Source organism: Equus asinus, chromosome 17 (assembly GCF_041296235.1).
Source record: "Equus asinus isolate D_3611 breed Donkey chromosome 17, EquAss-T2T_v2, whole genome shotgun sequence".
Lineage (NCBI taxonomy): Eukaryota > Metazoa > Chordata > Mammalia > Perissodactyla > Equidae > Equus > Equus asinus.
Genome location: NC_091806.1, coordinates 45,371,241 through 45,384,044, shown reverse-complemented (window position 1 = coordinate 45,384,044; position 12,804 = coordinate 45,371,241). Strand labels below are relative to the sequence as shown.

Genomic DNA, 12,804 nt, shown 5'->3' with positions numbered 1-12,804 from the left:
ACTTAATATTGTTAAGATGGCAGTACTTCCCAAATGATCCTCAGAGTGAACACAGTCTCGCTCAGAATCGCAACTGGCTGCTTTGCAGAAATTGACAAGCTGATCCTAAAACTCTTAGGGAAATTCAAGAGACCCAGAATAGCCAAAACAATCCTGAAAGAGAACAAAGTTGGGGGACTCATTCTCAGTTTCAAAACTTCCTCCAAAGCTGCAGTAATGAAGCAGTGTTATATTGGCATGTGGATAGACATATATCCATGGAATAGAATTGAGAATCCAGAAATAAGCCCTCCTTTCTGCAGTCAGTTGATATTTTTGACAAGAGTGCCAAGAAAATTAAGTGGGGGAAGAACAGTCTTTTCAACCAGTGGTGCTGGGAAAACTGGATAATCACGTGCAAAAGAATGAAGTTGGACCTGACTTCACACTATGTGTAAAAAATGAACTCAAGATGGATCAAAAGCCTAAATTCAAAGCTAAAACTATAAAACTCCTAGGAGAAAACCTAGGCGTAAATTTTCACAACTTTGGATTAGGCAGTGGTTTCTTAGATATGACACTAAAAGCACAAGGCACAAAAAGAAAAAATACAAGATAAATTGAAATTCCTAAAAGTTGCAAACTTTTATACTTTAAGGGATACCATCAAGAACACGTGAAAAGACAATTCACAGAATGGGAGAAAATATTTTCAAATCACATATCTGATAAAGGACCAGTATTCAGAATATATAAAGAACTCTCATAGTCAACAGTAAAAGATAAACTCTGATTGAAAAATGGGCAAGGGGTCTGAATAGACATTTCTCCAAAGCTATAAAAGTGGCCAGTACATGAAAAGATGCTCAAAATCATTGGTCATCAGGGAAATCCAAATGAGAACCACAAGATGCCACTTCATAACCACTAGGGTCTCCTGAATCAGAAGGGCAGATGATACAAGTGTTGGTGATGAGGTGGAGAATTTGGAACCCTCGTACGCTGCTGCTGGGAACATAAAATGGTGCAGCTACTTTGGAAAACAGTCTGGCATTTCCTCAAAAGGTTAAACATAGAATTACCACATGATCCAGCAAGTCCGCTCCTAGGTATGTACCTAAGACAGTTGAAAACATGTACACACAGAATCCTTTACGTGAATGTTCATAGAAACGTTATTTGTAATAGCCAAAAAGTGGAAATAGCCCGAAGGTTCAACTGATAAATGAATAAACAACGTGGTCTATCCGTACAATGGAATATTGTTTGGCCGTGATGAGGAGTGAAGTACTGATGCGTGGTGCACATAGATGAACCTTGGAAACATGCTAACTGGAAGAGGCCGGTCACAAAGACCACCTATTGTGTGACTCTGTCCATGTGAAAGCCTCAGGCTAGGCAGATGCTCGGAGACACAAAGTAGGTTAGTGGTGGCCAGGGGCTGGGGGCGGGTGGAGGGGGGGATGGATAGTGACTGCTCAAGGGCATGGGGTTTCTTTTGGGGTGATGAAAATGTTCCAAAATTGATGGTGCTGATGGTTACGCAATTCTCTGAATATATTAAAACCCACTGAATTGTACATTTTAAGTGGGCGAATTGTGTGTGAATTATATTTCAATAAAACAGTTATAGAAAATATAAGGACTTTGCTAACTTTTCACATACCTACGTGAAAATAATTTGATTGCAAAACGTGTACCTGCCCTTTGGCAGGGACTTTCATATAAGTCTTTATTTTGTTTTTTGAAAGAGTGGATGAAAGAAAGGTTACACCTCTCACTGTGTCTTTCATTCTTCCCCATCTTAATTTTGAGAGGCTTGAAGTCATATGCTGGTGTTCTCTAAATTGTATGTGCTGACTCCATGAAAAACTGTCACTGACAGACATCAGACTTACATCGGCACTGGTGAAACGCCATCCATGCAAATTTGGCCTACCTTTCCTCTGTACTCCTTTCTTCTGGAGTTAAACCCAGTTGCTTCAATTATATATTTCAGTCGCTTCCCTATTTTTATCCATTCATTCAAAATCTGTTTCAAATAGGTCAGTTGGAAATAGGCCTATCGTTCTCTCTCTCCCCCTTTTCCCACTTCTCCTACGTCACTCTGTAATCATAGGCAAGTTTCTTAACCTCTGGGCCTCGGTTACCCGCAAAGCCTGGATAGTAATCACTCATCTGCACCAAAGCCGGAAGCTCAAGTTACCTCCTCGGGACTCCTTTTGGTACTTGAGATCTCCTCTTCCGGCACTTACTGCGGAGTGTCTGGTGTTCCTCCTACTTCCCCTCACCCCAGCCCTCTCTGTAATGGCCCTTTGTGCTGTCCTGCTGCAGTAATGAACATCCACCCGTCCCTTTTTCACACCTCTTCCTTGGAGGGGCGAATAAGGCATCTGAGCCAGTCTCGCAGCTCCCCAGACTCTGATCGTGGGTGACATCATCTGCCGAATCACCCAAATCCTCTCAATAATTGGGTTAGTTTACTGCATTTGGTTTATGCAAAAGGTACTCAGTTCTTAAGTACTAAAACTGATTGAAATAAGTTATTTCAATTCTTGTTTACTAGCTTGAATGGGCAGTGAAGCTAAAGGTTTTTAAGGTAGATTTAAGTAGTTTTCAATTTGAGTTACTTTTCTTTCTTTTTCTTTTCACAGGTAATGGTAATTCAGGATTTGAAGGACAGAGTCGATATGTACCATCTTCTGGAATGTCTGCCAAGGAACTCTGTGAAAATGATGACCTAGCAACCAGTTTGGTTCTTGATCCCTATTTAGGTTTTCAAACACACAAAATGAATACTAGGTAATTTTAAGTCTTTATCCTGAATGGAGCAGATGATGTTAAATTTAAGAAAATAGTTAGCTAATTTTACTTTTAGTCAAAATTTAAAATGACATTAAAGGAAAGTTCTTTGCTACAGAAAGGTTTTCTATGTGTGAGCCAAGAAAAGCAACAAAAGCCTCTAAGAGTCTTGTCAGTTTTAATTCTGTGTTTTTATTTTATCTCAAGATATTTTTATTACAATAGAAAGCTGGAGGAGCAGCTTCATATTCTGTTTGAAATGTTGGTGAGAATTAGCTGAAAGAAAAATCCACACGTATCATGTAAAACCTTGAAAATGTACATGCTTTTTTTCCTGCTTAATTAGGTTACATCAGCTTTTTTCATGATTTTATTACAGACTTTTCTTCTTTTAAATAATTGCCAGTGTATGTAGGGAATTTTGCCGTTGTGTTTAATCTCTGAGATTCAGCTAATCATTCTAAGTGAGTGAATATTTTTAAAGATGTGCTTATATTCAGTATACAGATAAAATAGATGAGTAACTGCTTTATCAAATGCCATCTATATAAAATATGTTTACATTGCTCTTGAAATCTGTCACCCTTTAAATTTCTTATTCAAATTCCCTTAAACATCATCTTCCCCACAAAAGTCCCTTAGATAATGTCATGATTGACCACCGCAGAACAGCAAGTTAGAACTCTATGACGTTCTTTCTCTCTCAGCCTCCATGGCAAAGGCTTTGCAAGTCTGGTGGGAAAGCATGACAGTGGGGGTTCAGAATGCAGAACGAGTTCGGGGCCACTGTTCCCTCTTACGCGGCATTGGTGTTTGTAGCGTTAGTGTCAGTGACTCCAGCCCCTGGAGGGACTTGATTGCCAGCTGGATAGTCACCACTGATTAGTTGGGGGGAAGGTAAGAGTTGGTGAATAGAGATGCTTAGAAGAAAATCTTGCATCCATTTTTCCCCCTTTTAATTCTGTCCCTTGCTAGAATTAAAACAAGATACTGTATGATTCAGTTATCAATTCTAAATCCAGAAAGAACGAATTCAGGTAAAAATGTGCCTTTGGTATTTTCATATAATTTCCTGTCATCATATATCTCTACTTACTAAAATGAAGTGAAAAGTTAGAATGGACTTGAGAGATGGTTTAAATAGTTTCCTGCCATCAGAGGAGCAGCCATCTAAATTTTGTACATAGGCAAATGGATGGCTGTTCTCTGGAAAATCAGCAGATGCCCTAGTGTCCAATAAAATCTAGCCTGCAGCCATGCTGTGGTGGCATCCCACAAAAAATAGAGGAAGATTGGCACAGGTGTTAGCTCAGCAAAGGCTTCCTCAAGCAAAAAAAGGAAGATTGGCAACAGGTGTTAGCTCAGGACCAATCTTCCTCACCAAAGAAAGAAAATCTGGCTTGCATTATTTTAAGTCAATTTTCATTTTCTCCCAGTAAACATGAGACCAATGCTCATTCTCCCCCTAGAGGATCCTGATAGTATTTAAGTTACTCTTTAGCCTTTTTTAAATGTGAATCACTGTTTCGCGTAACAGTCTAGTGGCATTCAGGATATTACCACCTGAAGACATCAAGAAAGAGTTAAATTATGTTCATTATGCCTTGTATACTGAAGTATGGAAGCATATAAACCATTTTAGAAAGCAATTCTTCAAAATTGAGTGGCCCAGGAAAGACCTCCATGTATTCAGAACCCCCATCCTTTGGCTCTTGCAGAGGGTGAAGGGTTGCCTGTTATTGGCTTCTGCAAAGACATGACTCGAGCCAGACCTGATGGCCTAGTGGTTAAAGTTCAGCACTCACCTCTTCAGTGGCCTGGGTTCGTTTCCCCGTTGAGAAACCACACTATCCGTCTGTCAGTAGCCATGCTGTGGCAGCGGCTCACATAGAACTAGAAGGACCTACAACTAGGATATATAGCCATGCACTGGGGCTTTGAGGAGGAAAAAAATAAAAGACAACTTATTTTCTATAAATGTCCTCCTGGACAAGTACTTCTCATAATTTATATATGAGTCACTTGGAGAATCTTGTTAAGATACAGGTTCTGATTCAGTAGCAGTGGGCTGGGGCCTGAGATTCTGCATTTCTAACGAGCTCCGACTCCCCTTGGGATGGCAAGGTCCTAAACCCTCTGGCCTGCTGAGCTTCACTGTGGTATGACAAGTGGATAAAAAGTTCCGTATCAGAAGTTTCCGAGGGCTCCCTTAGAAACATGTAGTCCTAAAATGTAAAGTTGAGGATTACCACACAAATATTACTATTATAATATTATTGAAACTTAAGACCTTACTATATCCAAGTACCCCCAATTTAAAATGCATCCAGCACATAAAATTTCTTATGATTAGAAATTGAAGGATCTAAAATTAAAACTGGTTGAACCAAGTTAAACATTCAGAAGAAAACATTCATATTTTTCGGGGCAACATTTAGTTCTGCTCATACCGTCCTGAAATAGCCATTGCTGGTGTCGCACGTCCCGCCTGCTGGTCAGGCCGGGGGGTTCGGCAGCAACGTCGGCGTTCTAGGCCAGTGTGGTTGAGCGCTGACATTGCCAGCAGGAGTGCTCTCCGCCTGGCCCCAGACGCACCTGCGTCAGGGATTCTCACAGACCCTCTTATAAGCTGGCCTGAGCAATACACAGAAACTTTATTCCTGAAGCTGGTTAATCTTGATTCAAGGTAGACATTTTCATTGAATCTTAGTGGACTCATTTGAAAGTAAAACTATCGCTTCTAGTTCTTCATCTTTTAAGCAAGAATCTACTAGAATGTTGACTTAGATCATTTTCAAAGATATTTTTTATAGAAAATAAGGAAAATCTGTAGTACTTCATTTGAATAACCATAAACATTTCTGAAATCATTAGCTGATGGCCTTCTCTCTTTTTGGAGTGCAAAAGAAGTGACTGGAAGATGTGATTGGAGCTTGGATGTTAATTCTCCAAGCTGTCTGTCTGTTACTTGTATAAGTGGTCTCTTGGTTCTTACATTTATACATCTGTAATTTGATTGTCATTTTTAGTTTCTCTTTTTTTATGCCGTTTTTCCTCCCTTCTCCTTTTTTCAGTGTACCGTCAGAAACAGTGTTCTGAAACAGTAGACGGTTAATGATTTGCAAACTTCCCAAATTAGCTATATTATGAATGCCTGTGTTTTGATCTCAATGTGTCCCTAAATTTACTAACAATTAAGGCAGAATTGTAGCATGAATACCTCGAAATAGTATAAACAAAATAGTAATTTTAATTTATTGGGAAATAATTAGATTTAGTTGACTTGTCAATTATAAAACTTAAATTCTTTTAATCAGAGAAGCATCGTTAGTAATACCTCTGATTTTTCCAAAGGCGAGCGGGGAGATGGAGGTTGTAAAACAAGGGTGGCTGTTTCAGTAGTGCCCCCTTGTTGGGGCTGCAGACCCAGAGATTTCAGTGTCCTGAGGATGGGAGACCCGAGTGAGCGGTGAGCCGCGTGGGAAATGACATAAAGAAATGAGGAGAGTCAGCTCAGGGCGCTGCTTCTTTGGAGCTTTTCTTGACTTTCGTAATCCGAACTCCAGCCAGTACAGTACTGACTCATCCTTCCACTACTGTAACCATCATCTTTATTTTACTTATTTATGCATTTGATTATTCATACTCACTGTTGGATATGAATTTATAAATCACTTTAAATGTCACTTGAAAATTAAATGCTTGATAGGAAACATGAAGACATTTGAGATCTTCTAACTTAATATAATCAAGGGTGAAATGATGTTGTATGGGAAGGAAAGAATTTTAGCAGCCTGGCTTTTGTTATGCTGAGCCTACCCGTGTCTCCACAAAGTTCTTGGATATCACAGTGGTTTGAGGATTTCTGCTACAACTGATATTGTAAGTCTGCTTAGAAATTACAAGTACAAATTATACAAATAGTTTTTTATTTTTGTTGTTTGTTTTTGCATTTATATAGCGCCTTTCCTTCGAGGAGCTCAAGGCATTTTTCAAAATCTGACAGTTTTCCTCACAACAACCCTGTGAGGTAGGTAGAGTGCATTACAAACAATAATAAGATACCAGCTAACCTGTTTCAGCCTTTGTAATGTTCTTTATGTTGAGTAATTGGAGGTGCAGCATAAACACGATTTTTAGAACATTTTGCAAACCTTTTAAAAGAGTTTGGTCTTGGTGATAGCTGTATTTAAAAAACCACTTGTACTCCATAACAGGGTAATTTTAAGAGAAATCATTCATCCAAAGATCAGCAGTCACTCCATGGATTAGCTGAGCACTGATTGCAGGACTCAGCCAGGTATGTTTCCGGTTGTTGTTTATTTCCAGGTCCCGAAGGAATGAAGAGCTGTGGTTTTAGCATGACTCCTCTCAGCTTCTTCGAACTGTCAGTTTGCCATTAAACTTTCTTCAAAGGTGGAAATGTGTTCGCAATGTTGCCTCATGGTTTTCTTATTTTATATCTTAAATATTTGAGCGTTTTTCTCTCTCTTCCTCTCTCCTTCCCTTGCTCCCTTTTTTCTGTCCCCCTCCTCTTTCCCCGCCCCTCCAGTCAGCTCTTGACTGTGCATGCTAATGGAAGGGCACAGTAGTACAGCTAATACAAATCTACAACTTTTCTTCATTGCCACAGTGGTCTCTTGGGTTTGGAAACAGAAAAACCAAATAGCAAGAAAACCTGGGAAGTCAGTCTCTGGAAAGAGTGGGGAACAGGTGTGTGGGAGTGTGCATTCATGTTTTCTGCCCCTTCTAATAATAAATGATTGTAAATGATGTATTTTTATTTCTTAAATCACCTATTGATCAGAGGTGTGGGAAGAGAAAAATGTTTGGTTTTTTTGAAGTTGCAAGTTTTGTATTAAGAGAGGGAGGACGGGCATATATTGATTTGGAAATGCCAAATACCTGTTTCTCTTGCCTCCCCTGCCACGCCACCCCCAAGTACTAAATTTCAAAGTGTGTATTTGCATCCACTCCTGTCGCTGTATCATCAGTGTACCAGCCAGTGCTGTCTCTGGCTGGGCTCAGTGCTGGTTCTCAGTGGCAAACGCAAGTCAAATCCTATTCTAATCATGAAGGGACACAAGAGGGCCCTCATGGTCCAGATAAGAGAGCGACATCAAGAAAAGCCTGGGTAATAGTCCCAGGCCTTCCACTAATTAGCCTTCATTGGGCCTGATTTTCCTCATTTATGGAGCAAGGGTGTTATTTTTAGATACTCTAAATTTTCTTCTTGCTTTAAGAACCGTGGTGTCAAGATAGTTTTTTGCAATTTGCAAGGGAGATTTAGAGTGATTATCATTAAGGAGAGGACAAGAGGGTATTTTTCTACTCAATCATAGAAAATTACTTTAATTTTTTCTAAGGTCCTCAGTGCCTTGTCCTCTGGCCCTAATAGTTGTAACAATCTCATGCTATTAAATAATTCTTATTTCCCTGCAGTATTTGTTGTAATGGGATTTGACTTGAACTGTCAGCCAGGTGATTTTGATGCACTTCTGTAGGATTATCAAAAACAACTCTCCCCTCTTCCTGTCTGCACCCAGAACCACTTTCTTCCTCCTTTGCCTCACTCTCATTTCACGCCTATAGCAGCCAACTGTGACAGTAAGTTTTGACAGTACATCACATTTAAGTGAGACGGAGGTTCTTGCTGGTGGGTAGCAAGGGGCAGTTTCAGGGTTTTGTTTGGGTTTGAGGCAATAGAAATCAGGAAAGCAGAAACGAAAGTCAGCACCGGAAACATGGAGGGCAGAATATTGCGAAGTCAAGAGTTGGTCATCTTGTGTTGGTGTTTAGCATGTCATTTGTTTGGCATCGTGAACAAAGAGTAGACAAAACTAGGGAGAGCTGAGTGGCATTTTTAGATAGGAAGAAACATGCCTCGGGAGGTGGAGAGCCCGCATGCAGCCTGTAAGGAGGAGCCAGTGTCCGTCTGGGCCTGCCCTTCGCTGTCTGTCGTGCTCTGAAGAGCTCGGGGAGTTCGCCTCTGCCTCTGACTTGCTTTCTCAGGTGTTGAGCCGTGCAGTTGTTTTAAAATAGAGTGTCACCATTGGTCAGTTCGACATTAAACATGTCAAGGTTGCTTGGCTCTTTCTGTCGTTTGTAGCCCTGCCACTGAACGTCATGGATTATTCATCATGTTTTCCAGAGTGAACTCTCGCTTTTTCATTTATTGCACAAAGCATAGCTTATTAGTTTCCCGCGTTTCGTATTTTGCATTGCTTGCGGTGATGCGCCTTGGCTAACGGCTGCTCGGTTGGCTTATGTGTCTGTTTACGCAGATAACCCCGTAGTGTAGGGATGCCGCGAGAAGGCTTTAGATTGAGTTTCTTAAAGAAACCCAGTCTTGACAGAATCACTGTGGTGACAAGTAAGTAGTTTAATACTATAACTGTATGGAAGTTTGGATACTTCCACAATTTGCAAATCCTTAAATTATTTTAGTGGTGGTTCTCTGACACCACATTTTGGCACTTAAAGACATTCTGAATTGTTTAAAGGGCTCCCACTCACCTGTCGTGAGGGCTGGTGTGGTTACTGATTGAGGTGGGAAGCAGGGCGTCGTCCATTTTTTCAGCTCATCTGTCCAGGATGTGTTGGAACCCTTCCAGGTAGTTCTTCGTAGCCGTGAGAGCTTGCTGAAGCTGCAGTGTGCAGTCAGCACATCCCTAGAGGCGTCAGCGTGCGTGAAAATACCTGAGTCCTCTAGAGACCCTGTCCAGCCAACAGTGTTACACCTGTTCTGGACCTCATAGCTTCCCTTTCCCTTGTTCTAGCTCTTTCCTTTTCTGTTATTAGGCAGCTGACGCCCTCGGCCCCTGTTCCTCTCTTTGAATCCAGCCTTATTAAGATCCTCTGCTGAGACTTCCTCTCACTGTGCCTGCCTTCTTTTGATTCTTTCCTGCCTCTAGTAATATTCTGCTTTTTCTTTAGAAAGCTGAATTTTCCACTTTCCTCATTGCCCGTATCAATGTCAACTCCAAAACCCCTTCCCAATAAATCTTACACCTTGGTTATAATTTCCATACTTTAAAGTGCTGGAGCAGCGTGGTTTGTGCCATGATAACATGCGTTTGCATATTGATGCTTTGCTTAACTATTTGGTGCATGTATGTGTCTTTTAGTCCCAATTAAATTTTCCATTCACGAACAGTGACCACGTCTTCACTCTCCTATTTTTCACCATAGCACCTGTGCACACAGCACCTAATAGAGAATCCTGGGTGAAATATTGTGGCTTAAAATCTTACTGAAATGTTATGAATACATTTGTGATAGCTTATCTACAAGAAAAAATTCTGCTTGAATGCGTCCTCTGCTGAACTTTGTGCTAGATCTGATCTCAGTTTTAGCATTTTCGGGTTTATGAGATGTGCAGTTTTAAATGTTCGAGTAAGATGCAAATTCTTTTTCTCCTGAGCCACTAATATTTTTTCTTAATGTATTTTATTTGAATAGCAACCTGTAATTCCTTTTTTTGTTGTTGGGTGTTTCAGAAAAAAACCAATACTTTATTTGGGAAAATAAGCCACATGAAATTGACATGAGAAGAAATTTTGAAATTAAGATCCAAGTACCTTTAAACATAGTACCCATGTTTCATTGAGAACACAGCTTTAGAACGGGGGGTACTTGGCCCGTGATGGTCTTGTGTGTTAGAGTATGCCTAGCGATGCGACGTTCCCAAGTCGTTAGAGCTGATTTCACAGGAGAAGCCATCTGAGATTCTACCCCAGCAGTTTTCCTGACGTCGCCAGGACAGCAGTGTCACTGCTGGAGTCACGCTTTGTGTGCTCTCCTCGTTCTCTGAATGCAGTTGGCAAAGATTAATTTGGCACGGGTGTGGCACATCGAGGCATTTCAAGCCTTGTTGGGATGCTTATTTTGGGGTTTTTCTGTCTGTGCATAGAGAATGTTTTTGTTTATGGCATGGTTTTGTTTGCTTCTTCATTCTTCTGAAGCTCATTGCCTTGCATTCCTCTGGCTCGATTCTGCATGTTTTACAGAATTCTTGTCGTTCTAACTCTCGACTAGACAAGCTCTATTCTAGGTCTTTCATTTTGTGCCTTCCAAAGTAGAGGACTAGTAGAAGCCTGAATCAGACAGCTGGTCACCTCTCAGTCAATGAGATAACAGTGAAATAAAAATATGAAATACAGTTTGAAGATACAAAAGTTATATTTCCTGGTGATCAGTATTTCTTGAGCAGTAATTATGAAGGTTATTGACTGTTCTCCTTTGTGAGGTCTGGCTGTTTTTAGGTTATTACCTCTTTCTCCGGATCTCTTAGCAGTGGCCCAAGGAGGATGGCACATCACTAAAGTTACTGTTTTGATTTCTTTCAGGTTTCGGCCTATTAAAGGAAGGCAAGAAGAACTGAAGGAAGTAATTGAACGTTTTAAGAAAGATGAGCACTTGGAGAAAGCCTTCAAATGTTTGACCTCAGGCGAATGGGCGCGTCACTATTTTCTCAACAAGAACAAAACGCAGGAGAAGCTGTTCAAGGAACATGTAGGTTTAGTGATGAGGTTAACGCTACTGTGTTTATCTGTTTGGATGAGAGTGAAGGAAACTGAAGCCTAAGCTTGAGTGAACACTGAAACTGTACATCAGTTTTTCATAAAACTGATCGCTGTGAAGGTCTGATAACACGTGAGATCATTTGTATGACTATCCAAAGAGAAAGCTTTGTCGTCTGTCAGTGAAATTTATTGTGAACTTTTAGAGTAATATAGCCAAGCCATTAGGCGCTCAAATACACGAAATTTTAAAATAACAATAAGATTTGTTACTTATGATCATAAATGTTTTAATTGTTGGTGGTGAATTCTAAAAAAGTCTAGCAGGATAAAGAAAACAAAGTTAATACGAATTTTTTTCCTATTTTTAGGTATTTATTTACTTGCGAATGTTTGCAACTGACAGTGGATTTGAAATATTGCCTTGTAATAGATACTCATCAGAACAAAATGGAGCCAAAATAGTTGCAACAAAAGAGTGGTAACTATTATACTAGTGTAAATTCATAAAGTAATTTTATTTAAAGTTCTCCCTTAAATTACTGTTGAAGTGCTAAGAAAGTTGTGGGGAGGAATGAAGCCAGAGGTCACTAAAGGAGCCAGCCCAGCCAGCGCCTTGGCCCGGCGAATGGGGTCAGGACAGTGAGATTGGAAGTCTGAGTTAAACCAGCTCGTGTCTCTAAGCTAGAGTGCTTTTCGTTTTCCTTCTGCTCAGTCTGATGCCTGCGCAGTGACAGCTCTGCTGACAGGCTAGGCATACGCTGGCTCCAGAGTCAGTCCTTCACTGGCCTAGAGGAAAGGTTTACTATGAAGTCTTAATGATCCCAGGAATTTCACAGCGGAACTTTCTAACACATTGCGTCCAAAAGTATATGTGTATGTGCCAGCTTAAGTAAAAGTAATAAAGTTGAGCCCAGCTCGGAGAGATAAAAGCTGTGTGTGAAGGAGAGAATATGTGATTTTAGCTGTCCTTGAATGCCTGTTCCCTACCTTATCTCCCAGAAGAGAGATGGAACCCCTCTCGAATACCACCCCCAATATTTTTATAGCAGAAAGTTTAGGGTCAGGTACCTGCAAATGGAATGGGCAAGGAGCACTCCCCGCCCCCAGGCCTCTTGGGTGCATGTGTGTGTGTGTGTTCGCGCGTGTGCGGTGTTTGCCTTGGGGTGGTATCAAGCCTGCTCCTCAGCTCCCGCGGCTCCCTGAGTTGTAGATGGGAATGGAGGCTTGAGGCCTTGGGTTCTAGGGCCGCGCTGTCCAGTGCAGTAGCCATCAGCCACGTGTGGCTATGGAGCCCTTGACATGTGGCTAGTCTGAATTGTGTTATAAATGTGATAAACATGCCCTATTTCATATTAAATTGTTTTTCTTATTAATATTTCTTACTCTCATTACCTGTTGAATTATCTGCTGGGTTAAAATATGTTACTAAAAGTAATTTCACTTGTTTTCTCTTTACTTTCTTGATGTGGCTACTAGAACATTGAAGGTCGGAGTTTGG

General features: G+C 40.7%; 1 protein-coding gene across 6 annotated transcripts in view; it reads left to right on the top strand.

Annotated features, from left to right (window-relative positions):
- The window catches only part of KMT5B (lysine methyltransferase 5B), a 52,947-nt gene that overhangs the window by 21,956 nt on the left and 18,187 nt on the right, over nucleotides 1–12,804 (top strand). For 4 of the 6 annotated variants that reach the window (XM_044762617.2, XM_044762615.2, XM_070488289.1 and 1 more), the window contains 4 exons: nucleotides 2,634–2,781; nucleotides 6,743–6,811; nucleotides 11,130–11,295; nucleotides 11,675–11,784. In XM_044762617.2, the coding sequence (XP_044618552.1) occupies nucleotides 2,634–2,781; nucleotides 6,743–6,811; nucleotides 11,130–11,295; nucleotides 11,675–11,784 (493 nt within the window). Of the gene's footprint in view, nucleotides 1–2,633; nucleotides 2,782–6,742; nucleotides 6,812–7,414; nucleotides 7,495–11,129; nucleotides 11,296–11,674; nucleotides 11,785–12,804 lie in introns of all 6 variants that reach the window. The other 2 variants (XM_044762620.2, XM_044762618.2) reach the window with 2 other exon arrangements.